This window comes from Exophiala viscosa (assembly GCF_022695815.1).
Source record: "Exophiala viscosa unplaced genomic scaffold EDD37scaffold_4, whole genome shotgun sequence".
NCBI lineage: Eukaryota > Fungi > Ascomycota > Eurotiomycetes > Chaetothyriales > Herpotrichiellaceae > Exophiala > Exophiala viscosa.
The window spans coordinates 1,605,919-1,629,592 of NW_026944356.1; the positions used below are offsets into that span (position 1 = coordinate 1,605,919).

General features: G+C 52.4%; 11 protein-coding genes across 11 annotated transcripts; 5 read left to right on the forward strand and 6 right to left on the reverse strand.

The window, feature by feature from the left end:
- Positions 1-422: 422 nt before the first annotated feature.
- Positions 423-2,462, reverse strand: EDD37DRAFT_649574 (uncharacterized protein; the record flags this gene model as incomplete). Its single annotated transcript, XM_062818147.1, has 3 exons — positions 423-1,976; positions 2,023-2,169; positions 2,235-2,462. The coding sequence occupies 3 exons, from the start codon at positions 2,460-2,462 to the stop codon at positions 423-425; spliced, it is 1,929 nt and encodes a 642-aa protein (XP_062671135.1).
- A 304-nt stretch (positions 2,463-2,766) lies between these two features.
- On the forward strand, positions 2,767-6,312 carry EDD37DRAFT_629167 (uncharacterized protein). Its single transcript, XM_062816494.1, has 3 exons — positions 2,767-3,295; positions 3,365-3,609; positions 3,680-6,312. Exons 1-3 carry the CDS (start codon positions 3,009-3,011, stop codon positions 5,917-5,919), a joined length of 2,772 nt encoding a protein of 923 aa, XP_062671136.1. The 5' UTR covers positions 2,767-3,008; the 3' UTR covers positions 5,920-6,312.
- EDD37DRAFT_629169 (major royal jelly protein-domain-containing protein) lies at positions 6,234-7,907 on the reverse strand. Its single transcript, XM_062816495.1, has one exon. It carries the CDS (start codon positions 7,646-7,648, stop codon positions 6,335-6,337), a length of 1,314 nt encoding a protein of 437 aa, XP_062671137.1. The 5' UTR covers positions 7,649-7,907; the 3' UTR covers positions 6,234-6,334.
- Positions 7,908-8,200: 293 nt separating this feature from the next.
- Positions 8,201-10,085, reverse strand: EDD37DRAFT_577351 (phosphatidylinositol glycan, class T). The gene has a single exon (XM_062814401.1). It carries the CDS (start codon positions 10,005-10,007, stop codon positions 8,226-8,228), a length of 1,782 nt encoding a protein of 593 aa, XP_062671138.1. The 5' UTR covers positions 10,008-10,085; the 3' UTR covers positions 8,201-8,225.
- Positions 10,086-10,211: 126 nt separating this feature from the next.
- On the forward strand, positions 10,212-11,360 carry EDD37DRAFT_381670 (uncharacterized protein). Its single transcript, XM_062812100.1, has one exon. The coding sequence runs from the start codon at positions 10,345-10,347 to the stop codon at positions 11,230-11,232; it is 888 nt and encodes a 295-aa protein (XP_062671139.1). The 5' UTR covers positions 10,212-10,344; the 3' UTR covers positions 11,233-11,360.
- Positions 11,361-11,440: 80 nt separating this feature from the next.
- EDD37DRAFT_381648 (uncharacterized protein) lies at positions 11,441-13,038 on the reverse strand. Its single transcript, XM_062812099.1, has one exon. It carries the CDS (start codon positions 12,691-12,693, stop codon positions 11,488-11,490), a length of 1,206 nt encoding a protein of 401 aa, XP_062671140.1. The 5' UTR covers positions 12,694-13,038; the 3' UTR covers positions 11,441-11,487.
- EDD37DRAFT_381791 (uncharacterized protein) lies at positions 12,832-15,204 on the forward strand. The gene has a single exon (XM_062812105.1). The coding sequence runs from the start codon at positions 13,146-13,148 to the stop codon at positions 14,964-14,966; it is 1,821 nt and encodes a 606-aa protein (XP_062671141.1). The 5' UTR covers positions 12,832-13,145; the 3' UTR covers positions 14,967-15,204.
- EDD37DRAFT_381708 (uncharacterized protein) lies at positions 15,205-16,122 on the reverse strand. The gene has a single exon (XM_062812102.1). It carries the CDS (start codon positions 15,792-15,794, stop codon positions 15,444-15,446), a length of 351 nt encoding a protein of 116 aa, XP_062671142.1. The 5' UTR covers positions 15,795-16,122; the 3' UTR covers positions 15,205-15,443.
- Positions 16,099-20,939, forward strand: EDD37DRAFT_381690 (JmjC domain-containing histone demethylation protein 1D/E/F). Its single transcript, XM_062812101.1, has 2 exons — positions 16,099-19,728; positions 19,776-20,939. Exons 1-2 carry the CDS (start codon positions 16,402-16,404, stop codon positions 20,694-20,696), a joined length of 4,248 nt encoding a protein of 1,415 aa, XP_062671143.1. The 5' UTR covers positions 16,099-16,401; the 3' UTR covers positions 20,697-20,939.
- On the forward strand, positions 20,829-22,649 carry EDD37DRAFT_381802 (mitochondrial carrier domain-containing protein). Its single transcript, XM_062812106.1, has 2 exons — positions 20,829-21,214; positions 21,272-22,649. Exons 1-2 carry the CDS (start codon positions 21,182-21,184, stop codon positions 22,580-22,582), a joined length of 1,344 nt encoding a protein of 447 aa, XP_062671144.1. The 5' UTR covers positions 20,829-21,181; the 3' UTR covers positions 22,583-22,649.
- EDD37DRAFT_381770 (uncharacterized protein) lies at positions 22,649-23,370 on the reverse strand. The gene is made up of 2 exons (XM_062812104.1): positions 23,282-23,370; positions 22,649-23,231 (listed from the first exon to the last, which is right to left on the reverse strand). Exons 1-2 carry the CDS (start codon positions 23,288-23,290, stop codon positions 22,716-22,718), a joined length of 525 nt encoding a protein of 174 aa, XP_062671145.1. The 5' UTR covers positions 23,291-23,370; the 3' UTR covers positions 22,649-22,715.
- Positions 23,371-23,674: the final 304 nt, after the last annotated feature.

Sequence of the window (23,674 nt, forward strand, 5' to 3'; positions counted from 1 at the left end):
TTGTGGACTGGGCGACGCTAGCACAGCGATCTTGCATGTCCTACTTGACTGGGCAGTCAGCGAACGGCTTTGAGCCTACCACAGGTGCTGGCTCTAAAACACATGTATGGTTAGCAACAGCAGTGTCATCGAGCAAGCATTGGACTAGATGTCTTTGTCTAGGTTTAAGACATTGTGTACTTGCGACGAGCAACAATCGAATTAGATCGCTTGTCATCTACAGTTGTGTGCGGTTTCATTCTTCGTCAAGCGTACGGCATAGAGTCGGGGACCTCTGTCATAACAGCCCAGTTCTAGTGTGCCCGAGACATCCTGTAGCAGCACAATTCCACATTCTTTCGACCGCGCAGGTGTCCCTTCCTCGCATTGAATACACCTGAACCTCCTGCGTGCTGAAGCCCGTATCGACTGGCTCACTGTGATCAATGCCGCCTTTCGATCTTGCCCTTCATGATCTCCGTCTCCCACCACGAGTCCAAGGACTTGCAGACACGACCGAAGCTCTCATCCATGATCAAGCGGCAGAAGTATGATTTCAGAGCGGCACTGCGGACGCCGTCCGGTTGATTTGCCCAAGCTTGAAGCCTCTGAAATTCACCGGCAATGTCAGCATCGGCGTGTAGACCATCAGGGGCGGGCATGACTTGATGAATAGGCACATCCGGTTGTTCGGCCATCGGTTTCAGATCGGCACATGCAAACGACGATTGCGGAATATCTTGTCCGGATCTTGGTGGGCGATCTTGTGGCGATGGAGCATTGCAGCTGTGCTGGGCTTCAGGCGAGCCTGGCATCACTGGCACGATCATCTGGTCGGCAGGTGTGCAGGGGAATCCCTTGGTGCGGTCTGTGTCTGTGCCATTCTGGACAATGCTCTGATCCTGGATGGGGACTAGTGCTCGAGATGCTGACCTTGTCACGCGTCTGCTGGGTGCTCCGAGAGATGGACTTCCCATGGAGCCACCTGCCCGCCTGGTTGAACGTGGCTCCGAGTCGGATATTTCTAGGTGCTTGGTCTCCGCGTTTTGGTGCACCATTCGCTGGAAAAGAGGCCGGTCAGGCTGTTTGAGCAGATCCTCAACTGTTGGGATCGGCTGGTTGTCTTCTGCAGCCTTGTTTCCAGCTTTCTTGCGTGTATTTGTGGCTCGTGGTTTCTTGGCGGTCGATGTCTTCGCGGGAGCTCGTTTTCGTTTGCCCTTGGCCTGTGGTGAGCACACCGGGTCCACAATGACTTCTTGCTTCTCTGAGGCTGCAGGCAGATGCCCCAGTTCATTCTTTTCGTTGATGCTGGTGGCTTCAGTGGCTACTGCAGAAGCGAGATACTCGTCTGCTGTGGAGTCTGACCTGCGGAACGGCAACGTTCTCTTTGGCGGCAACCCAAGCCCTGGGTCTTGCATATCGTCTTGCATATCGACTGGATTTGTGGTTGGATGCTTTATCGTGTTTGTTCCTGGACGGCCGAGCTCGTGTTGCATGTTCATAGCATTGCCATAGGCATGATGGGCGGCAGAATTGTCCTGCACGGTGAAATTAACTTTGCTGTTGACGAGAGTCGTAGCAGTACTTAGTGAGACGTTTGAACGTGGTGCGAGATTTTGCCGTGTTTGAGGTAGCCCGAACGTTGACGATTCTTTAAGTGGCCGGTATTGCATTGCATCCATTGTCGAGGGTCGGGATGCAGGAGGACCCATCGCGGGTCGAGCTGGGACGGCAGACTGAAGATGCCGGGTCGTGGAAGCGACCTGAGGAAACGCGCCGGCTTGATCACGCGTTTTCGGATCTTCCTGCTGCGACCCTATCTGGGATGCTGAATCATTGGGCGTCAACAAGGCCGGGGGAGCTATCTGCGGCACAAATTGCGGTCTTTGCACAGGGAAGGAGCCGGCTTCAACAGTAGGGACATTGGCACGAGACAGCATTTTCATTGCTTCGTAGTAGTCTTCGTTGGATGGGAATCGGATCTGGAAGCGTCGTATCTGCGTCTTAGTAAGCAATGAAGGCTTGATGCTTCGCTCACATCACCTGTCCGTTGTTCATGGGATATTTCATGGCGATAACTGGAACTTTGACAATGACTGTGACATCGGGAACTTGAGCATTCATCAGGTTGGTTGGTTGAGCCATCGCACGGTGGGCTTCAACTGCTAAAGCGTTGAGATCGAGTTCTTCCTGGTGGACAGGTGAGTTTTCAAAAAAAGGGAGAGAAGACCATTGAGTTCTTGAGGCACAAGTACCATGACTTCAGGATCCTGCAAGACCTTGAATTTTTGTCTCTCCTCAATCCGGCCATCTTCCAGCTGAGTAGGGCTTGTTTCGAAAACAGCAAACAAACGATTCTTGCCTGAGATGTGAAGCCATGGGATAGGAGCGATGCTTTCATTGGAAACAGTAGCATAGGAAAATTTGGACAGCGGCAGACACAAAGGAGAAGGGGAAATTTTCTGAGAACCTTGAGAAGGCATAGTCAATATCTACGACACAGAAGAAAGCGACAAACTGGGCAAAGCATAGATCTGAGCATGAAAACCGTCAAGCAAAGAGTGATTGAGCCTAATCATAAGGTTGGAGTACAAGATAATCTTGGATTCGAATTGGAAGTAGTAAGTGGGAAGAGGAGGAAGAAGGTAGAAGGGCAGATGCAGGTTCTTGAATCTTGATAGATCTGATATGCTCTGCGTAATAGGAAAGTCTGCCGGCAAGCGCGATCCGCGCACGGGCCCAGCCGCAGCGCGCAGTGAAGGAGGGTTGCGACTACCAAAAAGTGACAGGATGCGAACTTCACCCTCACTGGCGCAGACTTGTCTTGTTCGTCGAATTGGCAATTGATTCATTCTACTTCTTTACACCTCTTCGACCGATCTTGAGACTTCGCAACTTACTTGCGCCTGCATGAGTTCCGCAATCGCACCCATCCACGAAATGACTCCGAGTCGTCCTACAAGTGTGCCGCGTTGAACCCTCAAATTTATCGGAGTCGCAAATAGATCTGCGCCGCATCCAGAAAAACAATGGCACCTCCTCCTCAAACCATCATCGAGGACGAGGAGGAGTTCCTCAGAGATCTTGCCGCCTTCCATGAACAACGCGGGACTAACTTTGACCGCGAAGGCAAAGTCAGCGGCCGACCGATCTCTCTTCACAAGCTGTACAAGTTGGTACTATCTAGAGGAGGTTACGATATCCTGTCCGGCGAACGTATGCAATGGAGAACTCTGGTCAAAGAATTCGGATTTGGCAAAACTCATGAAGCCGTCATGACATTCCAGCTGAAAACTGTCTATTACAAGAACCTCGCGTGAGTCAATTTTGGTCTATCTTATGTGTCGCATCGAACCTCGTGACTGATATCAGATTCCACAAACAGGGCATACGAGATCGCGAGATACTGGGGAGAGGAGCCGCCTCCAAGAGAGATTCTGGAAGACACAAGTGCAAAAGGAGGAAATCTCCGGTCGCGGACGCTTGAGAACTATCCCCATTCCAATGCTCAGACGATTGAGCTCCCATCAGCCGAAGGCGTCGTTGAATCTGCAGATGAGGAACAGGCCACTCCAACCCAGGAGAAGACTGAACTTGAAGAGCCAGGAAGTGGAGGCAGATATCCGTCGCGTATGTTCAATCGAGTCCCTTTTCCCGCCTAGCGCTTCGACAATGTTCGCATGCTAACTCAAGATTGTAGGCCAATTGAGAACAGACCCCAAACGCACGCAGATGTATCAGCCAGATGTTCCACTTACTCGCCCACGAAATGTTCGAGCTACGGATTCACCTTCTGCCCCCCCAATTCCACAACAGCAACCGTATCTGAACGCTTCGAGTGATCCTCACAACCCGACTTTTGATTGGTATCAACACTATCAACCACGTCCACCTGTCGCTTTGACCCTGCAGCAGGTCAAGACACCCGGCAGTGACCCCACTTATCATGCCCTCAAAGCCCGGGAAAAGCTGCAGTCACTGCCTAAGCCGCCTCCAGAAGAACAACACTTGAGACAGTGCGTCCCGTCTGGTCTAAATGGCCCAAATATCTACCAGCGGTGTCTCTATGGCCTTCGATCCGGCATTGCCGAAGAACAGGAGTTTGCCTTGCATCATTTGGTCAAAGTATCCCATGAGCGCGGAGACAAATACAAGTTCGAAGGTTTCCCCTTTCTTGCCGAATCCCTGCTTGAGAAAGCACTCGAAATCACAGAGCTCATCTATGGTGTGAAATGGGAAATCACCTACGATGAAGACGACGAGGCATCTCCTGTCAATACTCTGAACGCCGCTTTCGGTACCACAAATCTGCTGGACCGCATCCAGGTCTTCTCGACCAATGTAACGGAGGAAGATTTGGAGGATGCTGTTTTCTCACAAAGACTTGAGAGACTGAAAGAGACTGCTCTGGTCCTGCGCAACATGGTCACGCTGGACGAAAACGCTGTTTTCCTGGCCAAGTTTCCACTTTTCAAGGACATCCTCACCATTGCAATCACTCTACCAGATCAACCTCGACTCGCTGAATTCAAACAGTCGGCCATGGAAATATTGGAGCACGTTACACGATACTGGGCACTGGCCCCCAAGGATTCTCTGTATCTTTCTCTGATCCCGTACCTCGAGTCTGCCGACCGAGGTATGCTGATCTCTGCAATCCGTTCCATAAACAGAATCGGCATCGACACACCGGAAGTCCATCGATTGACAGACATACCAGTGACCAGCATCGAACGATTGTTTTCCTTTGTTCTACTCGATTCTGACGACGAACTTCGCGAAGCCACCTTAGACTTCCTGTACGAATACACAGCCATACCGGAAAACAACACGGAGCTGCTCACGAAGAACTCTCCCCTTCTTCCCAAGATGACCGGTCGACTAACTGTTCTTCTCTTACATCGGTCGCTGACCCGCGAAGAATCAATCATAGCGAGGCAAGCCACAAAAATGACAGCCAGCCCTACCTCAATCCCCAACATCCCACCCGAGCTTCATGCTCAGCTCCTACAATATTCCGAACCCGACCGCTCTTCAAGGTGGCTACGGTGCTGCTTCGAGGAATCACGCGACGACGACATCACACAAATTGCCATCTGGCAAGCCTATCAGTCGAAATTCTTGCAGAACAATCCCATACCTGCTGCTGATTTCATTAAGAACGTCTCGCACACATTCACCACGGCGCAGGCGCAAGTCATCAACGGTCCCCAGCCGAGATTCATTATCAAGGGTATCAAAGCACGCAGAGTCTTAGTTGACCTCCAGGGTCGGCCTCTATACAAGTGTTTGTGGGAGATCGCTCGGCCCGACGTGATGAACCCCGCGGCCCGTCTCGCTCAGCAACACATCTGTAGCGAGTGGATCACCAGCCGCGAAAAGCTGTTCAGCCACGTTATAGGAAACCATGTCGGAACCAGCACGACCGGCGGCCGCATTCCAGAGAAAGGCCTTAACAACTGGCCCTGTCGATGGACGCAATGCAAACACCGAACGCAGTTTACTAGTGTCCGTGAATTCGCAAGACATCTCTGTATGCATATTCCCGAGTCAGCAGAGGCCATGACCAAGCTCATACAAGAATTGGCCCATGACGTGAAAGAGACCGAACCAGTGCAGATGAAGCATGCTTATCATTATACGGCTATCGACCAGACCGCTCATCCTTGTGGCATTCCCTGGATGAGTGTCATGATCATGCGGAATCTGGCAAGATATGCGAACCGGTACGGCCAAGCTTTCGAGAAGGATGGCGTGAAGCTTAATGAGAAACTGTTTGGCAATCATAAGTATGCTCTCTTCAACAATCTGGGCTTGAACCGAGTCTTGAGGGACTTGATTGTCGATTTGATCGATCTGATAGAAAAGAGTGAGCGGGAGCAAAAGAAACGTGGAGTAAAGAGAGAACATGAAGAAGAAGACGAAGAGGTACCTGCTTGAAAGGACCGGAGAAAGTGTTGAAAGGGGCGGTGTCGGCACTGTCTTCTGTCTTCGAGAAGACGCGGTGGTATTCGAGGCGATTGTGGCCGGGCTTTCTATGGTTTAGACACCTTTCATTTCACACTTGTATGATTTGATGAGGGCTTGTTGGCAGCGTGGCGCTATTGGGCTCGGCTTCACGAGCTGGTTGAGGGCAAGCATGGACCTGAGATCCGTCAGGCGCAATCCGGGCTTTATGGGTCTCTATTGTATCCCTAGTATGATGGAATTGATACCACATGTTTTGCGGTCAGTCATAGACATTCATGTTGCAGCATCACCAGGGCTCTAGATCAACATCTACAGCATACACTGGCTTCAACACTGCAAATGGACTTGCAATTGTTTAATGGACTTTCGTATTCCAATGTCTATCTCAGTCGTATAACGTGTTGATTTTAGTCCCGTTGTTATTCAATTTCGCCCTCAGAATCGCCCCAGGCTTTTGGCGTAAGTCGATCCCATTGTTCCATTCATCCTGGTACGGCAATTGATTGATGTTCATATAGAAATAGCCGTCGGCGCCGATACTTGCGCTGTCGGGCCACAAGATGCGCGGGTCACGCACGAAGCCGTGGACTTGCAGGTCTGCAGGGTCGTAGTAGTATATGGCGTTGTGCGTGGGCATGAGCATGTAGATCAAGCCGTTGGTGTCTCCTTCGAAACCGTTGGCCTCGCCGCCGCGCTGGCCCAGCCAGCTTACGTTGTTGGAGGCGGCTTGTTCGGCAAGCGGGTCGGAGTCCAGTGCGAGTAAATTCGCCGTGGGGACGCGGTAGAGGTCCTGACTGGTCAGGGGGGAGTAGTAGATGTAGTTGCCGTCCGGGGTGATTTGGATGCCGTCAAGACCTTCTTGTTGATGGCCAATTGGCATGCCTGGGTTGCGGTAGTAGAAAGGGTGGCCTTGGTAGCTGGGGAGGTTGTTGTAGACGCGTAGGACGGACGGGTGTTGGGTCAAACGTCGCCATGAGGATCCGTCCGTGAGGTTCAGCATGATGAAGCCGTTGCGGCCTTCGTTGCTGGAGTCTACGATGTATGCGACGTTGCGGCCGGCGCGAAGGTCGAATCGGATGTCGTTCATGTAGGAGTCGGGGTAGTGCACTGTTGATGGGAACGTGTATGTTACGTAGACTGTGTTGTTGGACAGGTTGACGCCTACGACTTTGGGGCCGCCAGGTTGTGCGTAGGGCATGCTGTAGCTTCCTGTGGAGGTTTGGACCGTCGGTCTGCCTGTGTCGAGAAGCCAGAGCGTTTCGGGTCGTGATGATGTCGCGGGCGTGATGTATAGAGCTTGAACGGAGATTAAGCCCGTCGAGTTGGCGCTGCCGAATGAGATGCCGTTGAAGGTGGTGTTGAGGGCGTCGACAGGAAGATTGAGCCCCGCGGACGGGTATGCGGCTTCCGCTGTCATGTTGACGACCTCGCTGACTGTGTAGTCATACTCGCCACGGGTGTAGCAGATGAAGATTCGGGAGGTGCTGGAGACGGCGATTCCGATGGGCCAGTAGTTGTAGAAGTAGTGGACCTCCTCGATTGTTGGGCCGTATGTGCCATTGTCAACGCGGAGGAACGTGTTGAATCGAGATGTGTTCGTCACGAGGCCCTCTGTTGCTATTGTGTTGTCTTGGGTAAGGCTGGCATTTTGAGCATAGACTAGGCCTAGCAGGGCCGCAAAGAAAATAGCGACACGCATGTTGAGCGATTCAGAGAAAGGTAATGATCAGGAGTCACGACGACCAAGGCTGAGCTTAGATGTGGCATATCGACGACCTACCTTTTTATCAAGGATGGGAAAACCATCGTCATGATGTGGACGCGTCATGAAGGATGTGCCGTACCATGATCTATGAGGTACAGCTGTGGAGAGGATGTTCGCACATTTGTCAGAGGGCATGCTTTCAGCCGCAAACATCAACGTGAGGGTCGGCTCCCGGCAAATTCGCCGATATACCTGGTGCGAGGCATTCGAGAGAAGTCGTACATAATCTCGACGTCATTGTGCGCTGGAGAAGAAGTGCTCGATTCGTCATGTATTGATATTTGCGAGATCCGGAGATAGACAGGCGGATGATCGACGAGGCTGACCTAGCCTGGATTAGGCGACGAGGCTGCCGCAGGAGTGCATAAGGTACTAACTAAGCTTTCTGGGGTTGAAAGAGCCTCATCCAGAGTCCACTTCCTTTTTGCTCGTGATCGACTGCGATCGAACTTGCTAACATGGCACCATGGCGAGAGCCTCAGACAGTTGAGCGCGGAGATCGATGCTATTATTATTCTACTTTTTGACTTTTTCCTTTTAGCCTATCCTTCAAAGCCACCACTGAACCCGACATGTTTTGGAGCAGGCGTCTTAGCTTGTTCTCACCAACCTCATCAACCCCAACGAATCGTCTAACCATGAGGTTGTAGATACTTCCGAACGCAAGAGCCATGACTGTGCTTGTCAGAATGATGACGTTGTATGGCATGCTGAAATCAGGTGTCGGTAGTGGTAACAGCAAACTTGTCGTCCTGATGTAGACATCTTTCGGCGACCCATTAGCATCAACCTCGTTCAAGACTCGGATCACTGCAGGAGCGACGTTGAAGCCACGATTGGCGTCTGGAGGGTATTCCGTGTAGCGAAGTATCGCTTTCTCAAAGTCGTAGGTAAGCATTACGGTGCTGGCCGGAGGTATTGACATGACCAGTTCGATCTGAGTTCCGCGCTTTCGATCTATGGCCGGGCGGTAGTACATGTCTTTGATGATCTCTCTGACGTCGGCAGATTGACCATGTGTGGTCTGTGCCGCCAAAGTATGCATGAATGGTCGCATAAACCATGGCAAGCTCTCGAAGTATATGAAGTCCACAAATTCGGATGCCGACGGATTGGTGAAAATCGTACGCATACCACCGCGAGCTGCGCCATGACCCGTGATGGTCCTCTCGGCGCGAAGCAGTTCTTGACCAAGGTCTGGGTTTCGGTTAATACTCTGCTGCGTGAGTGCCATGTCGAAGCCTGCAGCTGGGGTTAGCTGGTAGCACCGATGCTCCAATGGCCCAGCCTCTGATTTGATCTCTTGCGCGTCTTGAGTTATCATCACCGTGCGCTCATGTGGCACATTCAGACAGACAGATTTTGCATCTGTTCCAGCCAAGGGACAAGCCCCAGCGATTGACCGTCCAAAGATGTCCCTCACAGACCATGCCATCTCATCAGTCATGTCTTTTGGATAGCACGTATCCTGCGAATGGTAAGGCTTGGATTCATCGCAGACGAGCTGTTCGGCCGGCACTGGTCGTGGAATTGGATTGTCCCTGGGCCGCTTTGAACGTTCAATATCCAGCACGACGTCTATAGTCTGGCTGATTTCCACGCGACACATTGCAACGCCAGCGTCGCACATAGGCCGTACGTCGATAGACATGCTTTGCCATGAAGCATCGAACACTTTGTGTCCGTCCAAGAGACTTGAGATACCTGCTTTTCCTTTGCACGGCAACAGCTTCAAGAATGGTGTCAAGTTTTCAGTGCAAACTACTTCTCCTGGAAGGACACCGTGCAGGAAATGTAGATCGGCGGTCTGTTCCCTTGATGTGCCTGAGGACTCGAATGACAAGACAGGTCTGGTGGTCCTGGTCGAATCGATGAAGTTCAAAGAGGCGCAGAACAAGCCGGACAGAGATTGTGTCAAAGTTGTCCATTTCTCGAATGCTTCGTCTTCTGAAGTCGCTTCAATCCAAGCCCACAATTCAACCCCAGTACCTCCTTCCTTTGTTCCGTCCCACGGACGCGCTCCCCATGTATCCGGATCCCATCTGCCAGAAGTAAATCTCAAATGGAGTTCTTTTGTGTTTGCATGCTTCAGTGCTTGGCCTAGAGAGCGGGGAAAGTATCTGAAGTTCTGGGCTTGGTAGTCTTGCAGAGTTTCATTGCTCTGAAAATCGAAGGATGCAAGGAGGGAGCCCAGGGGCAGTGGTGTTAGGCTCAGTCGCTCGAAGTAGTCGGATGCAGCACCTGTCAGGACGAGCAAGGCGGCCGTGAGGACGAACAACAGAGACCGGGACATGCCTCCGTCATTGGGACAGTCTGTCTACCATGGTCTACAAGAAAGAGGTTGATTGTAATCGCTGCCAGTAAGTGTACTGAGACTGTTGTTCTATGAGAAGACGACACTTCGCGTGGAGGGCGATTTAGCCACGGTTTAGCCGAGGCTCACTCCGCCTATTCTGGCTTTGCATTTGCGGAGTGGAATGCCTTCGCTTCTTTTTCACGAGGCTACAACCAACGTACTAATTCTGCCAAACTCCGCGCGCCAGTCTACAGCCTAGATTTCCACCGCCTCTAGGCGCACTAAGTATATAGACCGAAGTTGGCACCCGAGTTGGAGAACACTCTCCTTCATTATGGCGGCGGAACAGCGCAAGCTGCTCGAGCAGCTGATGGGCGACCAATTCTCCGGCGTCTCCTCCTCGAAAACCGCAAACCTGACCCTCAACTCACCGACTGTCTGTCGATCATACCTTGTGGGCACCTGTCCGCACGACCTTTTTACAAACACGAAGCAAGACCTGGGTCCTTGTCCGAAAGCGCATCCCGAGAACCTGAAAATAGAGTACGATGGTCTGGCAACAGCGGAGAAGGAGAAGTATGGCTTCCAATACGACTACGTACGGGATATGCAGAAATACATTGACGACTGCAACCGGAGGATCGATCAAGCCCAGCGACGTCTGGAGAAGACACCGGACGAAATTAGGCAAACGAACAATCTGTTGAAAACGATATCAGATCTGACAAAGACGATCAACACTGGCCTATTGGAAGTCAATTGCCTTGCTGAGATGGGCTCGGTATCTCTGGCGTGCTCCGAGTTCTATAAAGTCCGAACGGCAAAGGTAGCCAGAGAGCAAGCCGAGCGGGATCTCAAAGCGCTTTCAGACACGAGCGGACCGTCAGGGCACCAGAAACTTCAAGTCTGCGACGTGTGCGGAGCATATTTGTCGAGATTGGACAATGATCGGAGACTTGCGGATCATTTCTACGGCAAAATGCATTTGGGTTACGCTCAGATGAGACGGACTTACGAACAGTTACAGAAAGAGTTGAAGGGTCGGCCTCCGCCACAAAGGCACGAAGAGAGTAGCCCGGCTGGTCCCCGCGGCTACGATGACGGCGGATATGGCGATGGAGGCTGGGGTGGCCGCGGAGGTTATGGTGGACGCGGTGGCGGTGGCGGTTACAGAGGAGGTGGAGGCGGGTATGGGCGAAGAGGAGGCAGAGGCAGGTGGTAGAATCAGGCTCATCACAACTTGGACCCCTTGCAGCATAGCGATGGCGTTGTGCGCTTGGACTATTGATAGCTGGGTTGCGTTTTATTGTTTTCAGTTTTCTTCGCCAACGCTTTCATGTATGGATATGCCAAAAAGAGATACCCAACCCAACCAAAAATGATACAGGATATGTCGACAGACAGTCCAACCCAATTCGCTTGAACGCTTCAATAGCATAAAACACCATGCAGACCAAATCAGAAAGTCTCAACTGGATCAGTTTTTGTTCGCTGCTGCCTCACTTGATTCAACTTGCTCCGCCCAACTGCCACCTCCGTCGCCGTCGCCTCCGGCGGATAACGGCGTGGAAGCCCATTTACTCTGATTGAGGTTCGACGTTTCTGCAGCCTGCTTGGTGGCGGCGGGCAGGGCAGGGAAATCAGTCTCTGCCGACACATCTGGCTGTTGCGTATGACCATCTCCATCGTGACGAAACCCTCCTCTTCCACGACCTCGTCCGCCTCTTCCTCTCCCCTTACCACGGCCACGGCCCCGGTCATCATGCCATTCGTACTGTTTCAGATCCTCCTGCTCGGCCTGATACTGCTGGTCCGACGTCACACCGCTCTGGAATTTCCGACCGCCGCCACGGCCATTCTGTACAGGTCTGAAATCCTCTTCATTCTTATGAGAGTCCCATTCTCGTCCACCCATAACGGCCATCTTGCGCTGACGGTTCTTCTCCCGCTCATTGTCCATGACTTTTCGCTCTACTCGGTCCTTTTCTCGCTTCTTTTGGGCTATGCGCTCGCGTTCCTGGAAACTTGCGGCGTCGGCTTCTGCGCGGGCATGCGCTGCTGCCACGCTTTGTGATCGTTCTTTGGCCGCGGCAAGTTTGGCATTGAGCTCTTCTTCCGTGAGCTTGGCTTTGCGTACACCGCCTGTAGCCGTTCTGTCGCCGCGTACGGCGGGCGGTCGAGCACTTGCAGCGGCATTGGCAGGACCTGTTGGGGCGTTGGGCACGCCCGTAGGGGACTCCGCTTGATCTGTGGGAGTTGGCGTCTCTGCGGTATCTGCTTGTTCGAGAGACTTTTCTGGCTGTGTGTTTTCGCGGCTCAAGGTTTCTTCCACGGCTGGAGTGCTCGTTACTGCCGCTGGTTGCGGTTTCTCTGGCTTGGTCGCCCATCTGGATTCTGATAACCCACCTTTTCTTTCTGAGCTCCCACGTGTGGCTCCATGACTTCCTCTTCCTGTCGGTTTTGGTCTGAATCCTGGGAAAGTTGAGGTCTTATGGTTTGTCTGCACATTTACCGAGGGACGCGCCGGTGGTGGTGGTTGCTCCGCGGGTGACAGTGCTCGATCAAGCGAGACTTGTTCTAGCTGAACTGCGACTTGGTTTGTGGAAGGCGGAGCTTCTTCAAAGGGTATGATTTCGTCCTCAAATAAATCGTCGTCTCCACGAGACTGTGAGAAGTCCTCCATTTCTGCAATATGTAAAACACGTACAATACGTACATACAATGTTGACGACTCTGCCAAATCTGTCCGTGCTCCAGGAGTTGAAGCCTTATTACTCCGCACTCTCCTTGGCGTCGTTGACTATCGCAAGGCTGAGCCCGCTTCCGCGTGTAGTCTAAATGCGATGAGCCAAAAAATTCTCATGATCAGTAGAAGGTACAGTCTGGACCAGACAAAGCAATCCAGCGACCTGCTGTGATACCTTGTAAAAGTACACCCTTCCGGATCATACATTGCGGCATTTCCTCGTGCCAAGTGAAGTGTGACAGGCTCAAGCTCGATATCTGAAGAGTTTAAGGCTTTTTTATTCCAAGCAAACGGTCTGTGACACAGTGAGACCGCAACCCTGAAAGCATTACCTTCAGCGGACTCTCACCTCTCTTTTCATCCTTTCCCGAGTTATATCGCTCAACAGCATGAGCAGCTATACTGTGGGCATCCTTGGCGGTGGCCAACTGGGGCGCATGACGGTGGAGGCTGCTCACAGACTCAACATAAAAGTCGCTATCCTGGATAGCGAAAGTGCCCCAGCAAAACAGATCAACCTCGTTGCTGCGGACAAACATGTCACTGGCTCCTTTGCTAAAGCCTCAGATGTCAAAGTGTTAGCCTCAAGGTGCGATGTTCTGACATACGAGATTGAGCATGTTGACACCAAGGTCTTGGAGGAGCTTGAAGAGGAGCAACCTTTTGTCGAGGGCACAGAGTGGTACAGAATTCAACCGAGCTGGAAAACAGTCCGGACTATCCAGGACAAATTTGTGCAGAAATCACATCTTGCCAAATTTGACATTCCCACCGCAAAGTCGATAGCAGTCGGGACGTCGCATCCTCAAGGCCTCAAGGACATCGCCGACCAAATTGGCTTTCCTCTCATGCTCAAATCGAGAACAGAAGCATATGATGGACGAGGCAACTATCCGGTCAAGACAGTGTCAGACATTGAACCTGCACTGAAAGCTTTGGCAGACCGACCCCTTTACGCGGAAAAATGGGCTCACTTTAAAATGGAGCTCGCAGTCATGGTCGTCAAGACCGCGCAAGAAGCATCCATCGATTCATGGGAGTCAAGCACTTTGGCTTACCCCACAGTTGAGACCATCCATGAGGACAGCATCTGCAAACTTGTCTACGCGCCACCGAGAGATGTCTCCAAGAAAGTGACAGAAGCCGCACAACAGCTCGCGCGACGGGCAGTGTCCACCTTCCTAGGCACCGGCGTGTTCGGCGTCGAACTCTTCCTCCTCGCCGATGACAGCCTAGTCGTCAACGAAATTGCCCCCCGACCACATAACTCTGGCCACTACACCATCGAAGCATGTGGTATGTCTCAATACGAGGCCCACATCAAAGCGATTCTGCCAGACCAGGCATCCAGGATACCCGAAGGCGCCACGGACCTGAGCGTCGGCGCGGCCATCATGCTAAACATCCTGGGTGGACCGCAACCGGACTCGCACCTCCTTGTCGAAGACGCTGCGCGGGACGTTCCCGGCGCCCATGTCCATATGTACGGCAAAGGCGATGGCCGCCCAGGGCGCAAGATGGGCCACATTACGGTCACGGGCTTCAGCATGTCAGAATGCGAGAACAAGATACACTCACTTGTCCAGATGGTAGATGCAGTCCGGGCACATCGAACAGATACCTCGTCGGCGTCCAAGGAGGCAATACTCAATACAGCGAAAGAGCTGGCGAAGACCAGGCCCCCGCCGCCTCCGCGGCCGGTGATCGCGGTCGTGATGGGTTCGGATACCGATTTGGCCACGCTAAAAGCGGGCCTTGCGATGCTCGATACCTTCGAAATACCGTATGAAGTGCACATTACGTCCGCTCACCGTACGCCGCAATACATGCTGGATTTCGGCAAGGCGGCTGCCTCAAGAGGGTTGAAAGCGATCATCGCGGCGGCAGGCGGTGCGGCGCATTTGCCTGGCATGATGGCTTCGGAGACACCAGTGCCGGTGATTGGTGTGCCGGTCAAGGCAAGCAGTCTTGATGGCTTGGATAGCTTGATGAGCATCGTGCAGATGCCCCGTGGTGTGCCCGTGGCTACAGTGGGAATTGGCAATAGTACCAATGCGGCTATCCTGGCGGCGCGGATCGTCGGGACGGGTGATGCTAAGGTGCAGCAGAAGGTCCAAGATCATCTGCAGAAGATGGAGGATGACAATATGGAGAAGGAGCATCGTTTGCAAAGAGAGGGATGGAAGGTCTATAAGAAGTTGGATGCCTGAAGAGAAGATGTCTGATTGCATTGAGGCGTTGAAGTATTGGGTGGACCATCAACACCTACACTGTGGAGTCATGTGTCCTGATTCTCTGCGCTTGCTGCTTGTATGAGACTTGTAGCCCAAGCAGAACCTCAAGTAGAGCTGGTCGCGAGACGAAGCTCTACCACATTCCGTCTTCCTTTCGTGACTCCTCCATTGTTCTCATCTCCAAATCATGGACGCTCAGCGTGTCCGCCGGATTCCCCTTCGTTCCGGCATGATCTCTCTCCACTCGTAGGCGGCATCCTTCCAGCGACGCTGTGTAGTTGCTTCACGACAAGCGCCTCAGTGGCGCGTCTAAGTCGAGCATTTGCTACAACGTCGCCTGGCATCAATGATACCAGCACTTTCCAGCTTGCTTGGGGACGGCCAGTTTTTCACAACAAAATCGTCTGATCTCTTTCGAAGACCAGTCCTTGTAAAGTGTGCCAGGGTCATTCTTCACTCAATTCCGTGCGCATTCTTCACTCGCTCCAAATTCTCTTGTCTTGCAGCGATGTCTTCCTTGCTTTCCACTTTCATCTTCTCCGGTTGGTGATATAGAACGACCAGATACCGGTTCATGAAGTTAAAACCATTCAGCTTGTCGCAGGCCTGTTTGGCATCCAACACATCCTCGTATACCACGAATGCTGTTCCTTTCGTCGCATTTGTGTTTCCCACTCTCACTTGACGTACGGGGCCATAGCGAGAGAATAGACCATAGAGGGCTTCAGAATCAAGGTTATATGCGAGATTCTTCACAAAGAGGATTCTGTTCGCTTCAGGAGCGAGTCGATTGCTGCGGGACATTTCGGGCAGACCTGGCCGTTCGTTGAAAGACTGGAACGGGATAAGAGATATCAACAGCTTCTTGTTGTTCCAACCTCGAGTAGGATCTGGCAGAGAGGTCGCCCTATGGTCGTGGTGTTGAAAGCGGGCAAGAATGAACCGACCGCAAATGACTCCGAATTGGTACTCGTCGTCCGACCTGTGCAATCACTCGGCAGGTGAAATCTTCAATAGCAGGAGAGCCGCGACAACAGAAGAAGTTATCTAGATACTGTGACGGTGAGCAGGTGTGAAGGACTCTGTGGTGGAAAAAAGTGACGGCGCAGGCAATATTCACGGGTTGCGGCAACAGAACCGGTCTTAGCGCGATTCTCTTGTAACGACTTGTGATTTCCCTCCAGCATGAACCGACCACACTCGACGTCAACTCCTCGCTCACCACCAACATCGACGCTCTTTCTGTCCCAATTTCTTGCCAGGCCTCGTCCGGCCGCTCATAAATGCTATTCCACAAATGTAGTGAACGCGCCCGACTGCCGTTCACGAAAGCTCGAACTGCTTGAACTCCGACCCCGCAACCCTCGCAACTCCCTGCGCTTCACTCTCCGTACTGTCTTTTGAGGCGACCATGCCGACCTCTACTTCATGGCGTCGTTCCGAAGACCCGTCAAGACCTCGAGGCACCAGTCCGGAACGGCCTCTCGTCGAGTTCATCGAACGGCTCTCCCCTGACCCAACCTTCGAACCCTCGAACCTCCCCGAACCGTCCAATCTACCGCAACCCTTACACGACAGTGGCGCCTCACTAAGAGGGCTCGGGCTATCTGATGCAGGAATATCGGACGGGCCGGGCCTGAGCCTGCAACCAGACCATCTTTACTATGACCGGGACGGCGCTGCTCATGTTGGTGCCAGAATTGTTAGTGGCGCGGGTGCGCAGTCAGGGCGGCCGGTACAAGACTTACACGAATGGGCCCAGAAAAGTTACAAGTTCCCTTCAGATACTCGGAGATCTCGAACAAAAGGCCATACGCGTTCTGGCTCCACCATCGATGATCTTGCAACCGCCGCGATTGCAACAAGTCCTCCGACAGTCTTTGCTGGCTCCTATTCTCTCTCCCGAGCAAGCCCATCCGCTGCGACCCGACCTTCCACGTCTTATGTCCTTCGTTACAATTATGATGACTTTACAAGCGGCCCACCAGCGAAGAGGATAAAATCTGAACGACTTCCGAACCTTGAATGGACGACGCAGGGGGAGAGACCGAGAACAAGTGGTCATGAGACGACGCCAGACATCACCCACGAGGACGCTCTACTTCTGCTTGGGTTGAAGACCGAGGTCAATTTCAAGACTAAGACGCCGTCCCTACAACCTGCGAGTCTACATCAGCCTGACCATTCGCCGTCTTCCGCTCGACGGTCCTCAGGAGCTTGGAACAAGGATGGACGTCCTGCAGAACAGCTATATACCATCGTGGACAGAGAGCTGTCGAAGCAATCTCCGCCACAGAAGAGTCTGAAACAACCTACGACGGCGGTTCAGGTGGTTTCCTACCATGACGCCGGAACAGCAGAAGTGGATGCCTCGAGCATACAAGGGGCAGCTGCATCAACTCAGGAGCCGACAGCATCAGTACATCTGGGCGGCCAGTCCCGAGCCGACGGACAGCCAGAACATGGTCCTGAGCCTGCAGAGTCGGCTGCCCGACGAGTCAAAAAGTCTAAGCGCGTTGAGGCCGAGGTCAAGCAAGAAGAGATATGTGCAGGATGCCACCAACTCCAATTGGACTCAGATGAGGAAGACCTTGCAATCGACTGGATTCGTTGTGATCCCTGCAAGCGGTGGTTTCATGACAAGTGTGCAGGTCTCACAAAAGCCGAGGCAAAGAGCATTGACAAATTCATCTGCAAGGAGTGCGAGTCCACGCACGGGAAGACAACCTATGTTCGGAAGTCTTCCCGTCCACGGGCTGCTATCGATTATGCGGGTCTCAATGAGGGTGTTGTGAAGTCCTCTGCAGAGACGAGTACACATCACTACATCCAACCGATCAAAGAAGGGAAGATTCCTCTTCTCCCCGACGACTATCCTCGCGTCAGACCGGAATTGCTCACCGTGGAGTTTATGGAGAGTTTTGATGGCATGAAGCGACCTTTTGTGGTTCCAGCCTGTTGGAATCCGCGGTTTGGGGTCAAACCTACCTCCGATGAGACTGCTGCAGGTGTGCCGGCGGACGAAGATGCATCTCCAGTGGCTATCGACAGCAATGGAGAGTTGGTGACCTCGAAATCATCAGATACACTCGATCTCCTCGCGGACGAGATTGTCGACTGTGATCAAGATCTGCTCGATATGGTCATCCCCAGAGACCTGACAGTGCGCAAGGTCGCCGAACTGTATGGACCGAACGAGCCAGTGCCCGTTATCGATGTCAAAACCCAGGAAACGAAAGGTCAATGGACTCTTGGTAAATGGGCGGATTATTACGAGAAGCCGGGCGAAAAGGAGATTCAAAATGTCATCAGTCTGGAAGTCTCGCACAGTCCCCTGGGTAAACTGCTCCGACGTCCCAGAGTAGTCCGAGAGCTTGACCTTGAGGACTATGTTTGGGAGGCTGATACTGAGACGCGGGCCAAGAAACGACCAGTGCAATTCTATTGCTTAATGTCCGTGGCCGACAGCTACACCGACTTCCACATTGACTTTGGAGGTTCTTCTGTCTACTATCACATTCTCAAAGGTACCAAGACATTTTTCTTCATTCCCCCGGAGGACAAGTACCTTAAGAAATATGAAGAGTGGTGCAACTCCGATTCACAGAACGAGACCTGGCTTGGGGAACTATGTGGCAACAATGTCACAAGAGTCGATCTGCACGAGGGAGACACTGCCTTCATTCCGGCAGGCTGGATCCACTCGGTCTGGACTCCAGAGGACAGTCTGGTGATTGGCGGCAACTTCCTCACCCGCATCGACTACGAATTGCAGCTCAAGATCTTCAACGTTGAGAAAGCAACCAAGGTGGCTGCCAAGTTTCGCTATCCATACTTTCAAAAGGTCATGTGGTATGCCTTGATGAGGTACCTCGAGCAAGATCCGCTTCCGGACGAGGTGGTCCAGGACTTTCGTGACGACCCCGACTATGTCTTCTTGCGTGCGAACCCTGTCTGGCACGAAATCGGGTACCTGGAAAACATGGCAGAGCCTAGAGAGCCGGCATACAATGCCAGACATTACCCGAAAGCCGAAGTCTCTGGATGGCCTTCTCTCAGAGAATACCTTTACCGAACGGCTCGCATTCATGCTGGCCTGCCGGTTCCTGACATCACCAAGAAACAGATTGACGCGGTCAAGAATTCTATACCGAAGGAGATCAATGACCCTATGCTAATGATCAAGCTTTTTGCTATATGGTGTGCTTGGAAGACTGGCAATGTTACAGCACCGGAATGGGTTTACTCAGATGGTGTCATAGAAGTCGAAAAGACCGAGAAGAGCAAGAAAAATGAAGTCTTCCGCCTTCCTGGCGAGCGCACTTCGCTACGAAAAGCTGCACAAGCTCACGTACAAGCACAGACGCCTCCTCCTGCAGTCAGTGTCTTGAAACCTACGACAAAAGATAGCAGATCTGGCAGTGGCAGCAACAGCAAGGGGAACGGGAAAATGGCCTGCGAGACTTGTCGCAAGCGACGCATCAAATGTCGGCATAAATCAGGCAGTGAAACCCCAACAAGACCTGCACCTGAGATTCGACCTCGTAGTTTCTCGAATACCGGACCACAACCGAGTGCAGTCCTGCTGAATGGGTCCAATCCAGAACCCGTCCCAGCATCCGAAGATACAAGTGCCGCGCCTCAGGTGAGCGCTTCAGACAGTGCGCTCTCGAATGATCCACTATCTTCCTCTAAAAAAGGAAGAACCAAGGCTTGTGAGGAATGTCGCAAGAGCAAGGTAGGCACTCCTCGAATATGCTTCTGCTACTTACTAACAATGCTCAGCGTCGCTGTGTGCATGATGAATATGGCCGTGTGGATCCTGCAAAGGCTGCGGAGCCATCAAAACCACGGGGATCGACCAGTTCGAAACGCCCGGCTCGGCTTAGCGATGAAAATGCACCTATCAAGCGAGCCAGAACGGACTGGGCTTCTCTGGACGACCTCATTGATCCCGCTCTCATGAATGGCGATTCTTTTGAGGCTGTTCTGGATGCAGTCGAAGATGATTTCCACACACCAGCACCATTTGCAGACGAATTTGTTGTTGACGGAGTTGACGGCAGCGATGACATCGAGGAGGAGGCAAATGATGACCCGATAGAAGGTGAAGCTGTCGACACTATTATTGTTGATCCAGCATCAGGCGCAATCGCAGCGCAAGCAGTGGAAGTTGTCAACATCAAGAGTGAACTCGATCACGGAGAATATTTGCCCCTCAAAGATGGCAATGCTACTGATTCCACCACTCCAAGAAACGACAGTGCATTCGCTACGCCTGGTCCAATCAAGAATGGATTTTCAGTCAACGGGGACCACTCAGGATCAGCAGATTCGGCACCCGGATCCAGACAATCCTCACGACAGCCGAAGCAAGTCGAGATGTACACAGCCGACGACACCAGATCACCTAGTAAACCATACCCGAAGCCCGCCAGAAGTGACCGTCGAGCTTCGAGTGCTGCAAGTGCGCAAACGATGGTGACGAGCATCAAAAGTCAGCGTTCATCAAGCAACACTTCTTCGACAATACACCAGATGGCGTTAATGATGACGAGACGTAGTGCGTCTCGAGAAGCTTCGCGCAGGCCGGTCAGTCGAGACAGTACTGGGGGGTCAAGCGATCTGGATGCAGACGAGCGGCTAGCGAGAGAACTGCAAGCAGCCGAAAATGGACTGAGACGACGCACTAGTATGAGAGCATAGAATAACTCGAGCCTTGATGGCAACGAGGTTGTATGATGATGTTATGACAGGAAAGATGGGCGTTGATGGGATCATTCTCGGATTGCGGGTCGGTAAAGAGCGACCAGACTCTGCATATAATGCATGGCGCTCATCGTTGGGTTTTCATGGGCCTCGAAGAACGATTTTGATTTTCTCATCCTAATACCCTCATAGCTAAGCTGATGCTTTTGTCGATGTTGATTTCTGTATGGCTATAATGCCAGCGCATACTACTCGTATGTGAAGTGACCTTCTCCATACTCCATAGTACAGTAAATGTGTGGGGTTACCGGTACCTCTAATCAATCGCGTCTACTCCGTAAATGGATCTGGAATCTTCATTCATCCTTCCAAAGTCGTCATTGCCACGACTCTCCGGTCTCCGCTACGGTCTGCTCTCAACAACCCCTTCACTTTCTGTGCCCACTGCTCGAGAACGATGATGCAGAGCGCATCTCACAATCATGGCCGACGCGTTCCCGTATAATAGTCAACTAGTACGTCTTCACCATGTCCACTTTGCTCGTCCGTCGCAGACAGACTAATCATTGTAGGACGCTTTCGAACTCTACCACCAGGTTCAGGAGGATGTCAAGCAAAGTCAAACCTCGTCGCATGGTGGCAATATCCTCGAAGCCCTAGGTCATGCCATTGCCGGATCTGCAGGCGCCTCTATCTCCAACGCCGCCCTCTACCCTATCGACCTGATCATTACTCGGCTACAGATCCAGCGCCAACTTCGAAAGAATCAGTCCAAGCCCAGCGAAGACGAGTACACAAGTTTTACCGATGCCGTTGAGAAGATCTACAAGAGAGAAGGCGGTATCCCTGCATTATTTACCGGGCTCTTACAGGACACCGGCAAGACGATAGCCGATTCCTTCATATTCTTCCTTTTATACAGTTACTTCCGAAACAGGAGGCTGGCTGTACATGGTAAAAAGTCACTTCCTGCCCTAGAAGAGCTGGGCGTTGGCTTCGTCGCTGGGAGTCTGACCAAGTTGGCCACAACGCCAATTTCCAACATTGTCACAAGAAAACAAGCTGCAGCGCTGTACGCTGCTAAAGACCCGAACAATGAACAATACCAAACACCGAGTGCCCGGCAGATCGCGCAAGACATCATGTCTGAGAAGGGCGTGGCCGGATTTTGGTCAGGCTACTCTGCGTCACTTGTCCTGACGCTCAACCCTTCAATCACTTTCTTCCTCTTTGAGACCCTCAAGAAAGTTACTCTCCCGCGACATCGGCGGGACAACCCGCCTGCCTCATTGACCTTCCTGCTGTCGGCGTTCAGCAAGGCGTGCGCAAGCTCGGTGACGTATCCATTCAGCTTGGCCAAGACTCGTCTTCAAGCTGGTGCGAAACGCGGAGAAAGTGACGAGAACAAGGTTGTCGGCGAGGATCTTGAGAGCGAACAGGCCCGTAAAGCGGCGCGGACTACGATATTCAGCACCGTCCTTACCATCGCCCAGACCGAGGGGATTTCTGCGCTATATGAAGGCTTGTACGTCGAGGTCATCCGGGCGTTCTTTAGCCACGGCATCACTATGCTTGTCAAGCAGGCGATACAGCGATTCCTGGTGAGAGCGTACTATGTCACGTCGATCGTTATTGCGCGGTATAAGCGGAAGACGAGCTCGAGGAGGCTTGCGCAAAGGGCCAAGGCTAGTGTCGAGTATTATAACCTTGCCATGGCTCGGGCGAGTGAGAAGATCGAAGAAGCCGGTCATGCTATCCAGCAGCGAGCGAATGAGACGGCCGAGTTTGTGGGTGAGTATGTCGAGGAGGAGGGGAAACAGTGGCGAGACTTGTATGATACGACTGGACTTGCGCATTGGCTTGATAAGGGGCGCGACTCATGATTTATGTTGGTTTATGGGTAACAGAACGGCGCATTGCGAAGGCTGGTAAAACGAGTCACTGGGTTGATGTGCAGGCGTTGTGAGTGTCTGTCGAGAAGGCATGGTTTAACAGCTTGTTTGACTTCATTCCCTTTCATCTATATGCCATACGCTGGCCTCCTTTCTTCTCCATCTTGGCCTGTCGCTTGCTTTGGCTCTGTGGTGCGCCGTCGACTGCTTCCCCACCTCCGCCAGCCATACCGCCCAGCATACCCTTCAGGCCACTTGCTGTACCTACAGCCGCATAGATGGCGTACCCAGGCACGACAAGGTATAGCCACCATGCTCGATTACCCAGGACGATCACCAGGATCACGTTGATCCATGTCCAGTACAGGACATCCCACATGAATTCTGTCAGGCCTTTGGCATCGAGGTCCTCCCCGGCCGAACGTAGCGTTCCGTCGGACTTGTAGCTTGGTTGCGCGGCGCGGTCGAGGTAGAATTCGATCGCGAGAGCAGGTATTGAGAGGAGAATATAGCGCTTGAGCGAGAGAGAGCGGCGGAATGTGAAGCGGAGGAAGAGGAAGATGGTGTTTACGGCGAGGGTGATGAGGTGCGTTTGTTTTAGGCGCGATGCGTTGCGCACTGCGAGGGATTTGGCGGCTTTCTATAGTATCATTAGTGTCCGTAAGAACAGCGAGTCGGACTCGGATGTACCTGTGCCATGGTGGGAGGGTTTATATCGTTGTGTTAAATTCAATGGAGTCTTGCGCTCGTTCGTTGTAGCTGCGATGCGGGAATGGCGCCCTATTGAAAGGATGAACTTGCAGGCAGCTGAAAAAACACCTGTGATAGACAAGACGACTAGCCTCCCAATGATTATCCAGTTAGTGAAGCTGTTGCACTCGTCGTGGCAAATACAGAAATGAAGATAGGTGTTTGTGGATTTCTGATGGTGTTGATTCCCCGCCGCCACAATTTGTTGATTCCAGCCACATTTCGTAACTGTGCAAGCAACAGCAACAGACCTTCCGCAACCGCTGCGAACACAGACTCACCTGCCAAAACACTCCAACTATTTTCCATTTCAAACGCCCGCAGTTTATTTGT

What these genes read in the sequence shown, in the direction of transcription:
- EDD37DRAFT_629167 (XM_062816494.1), top strand. Translation starts at nt 3,009, where the DNA reads ATGGCACCTCCTCCTCAAACCATCATCGAGGACGAGGAGGAGTTCCTC. An exon ending in GTCTATTACAAGAACCTCGC is followed by an intron (nt 3,296 to 3,364) that starts GTGAGTCAATTT and finishes TTCCACAAACAG; the next exon opens with GGCATACGAGATCGCGAGAT. An exon ending in TGGAGGCAGATATCCGTCGC is followed by an intron (nt 3,610 to 3,679) that starts GTATGTTCAATC and finishes TCAAGATTGTAG; the next exon opens with GCCAATTGAGAACAGACCCC.
- EDD37DRAFT_629169 (XM_062816495.1), bottom strand. Translation starts at nt 7,648, where the DNA reads ATGCGTGTCGCTATTTTCTTTGCGGCCCTGCTAGGCCTAGTCTATGCT.
- EDD37DRAFT_577351 (XM_062814401.1), bottom strand. Translation starts at nt 10,007, where the DNA reads ATGTCCCGGTCTCTGTTGTTCGTCCTCACGGCCGCCTTGCTCGTCCTG.
- EDD37DRAFT_381670 (XM_062812100.1), top strand. Translation starts at nt 10,345, where the DNA reads ATGGCGGCGGAACAGCGCAAGCTGCTCGAGCAGCTGATGGGCGACCAA.
- EDD37DRAFT_381648 (XM_062812099.1), bottom strand. Translation starts at nt 12,693, where the DNA reads ATGGAGGACTTCTCACAGTCTCGTGGAGACGACGATTTATTTGAGGAC.
- EDD37DRAFT_381791 (XM_062812105.1), top strand. Translation starts at nt 13,146, where the DNA reads ATGAGCAGCTATACTGTGGGCATCCTTGGCGGTGGCCAACTGGGGCGC.
- EDD37DRAFT_381708 (XM_062812102.1), bottom strand. Translation starts at nt 15,794, where the DNA reads ATGTCCCGCAGCAATCGACTCGCTCCTGAAGCGAACAGAATCCTCTTT.
- EDD37DRAFT_381690 (XM_062812101.1), top strand. Translation starts at nt 16,402, where the DNA reads ATGCCGACCTCTACTTCATGGCGTCGTTCCGAAGACCCGTCAAGACCT. An exon ending in AGGAATGTCGCAAGAGCAAG is followed by an intron (nt 19,729 to 19,775) that starts GTAGGCACTCCT and finishes AACAATGCTCAG; the next exon opens with CGTCGCTGTGTGCATGATGA.
- EDD37DRAFT_381802 (XM_062812106.1), top strand. Translation starts at nt 21,182, where the DNA reads ATGGCCGACGCGTTCCCGTATAATAGTCAACTA. An exon ending in TCCCGTATAATAGTCAACTA is followed by an intron (nt 21,215 to 21,271) that starts GTACGTCTTCAC and finishes TAATCATTGTAG; the next exon opens with GACGCTTTCGAACTCTACCA.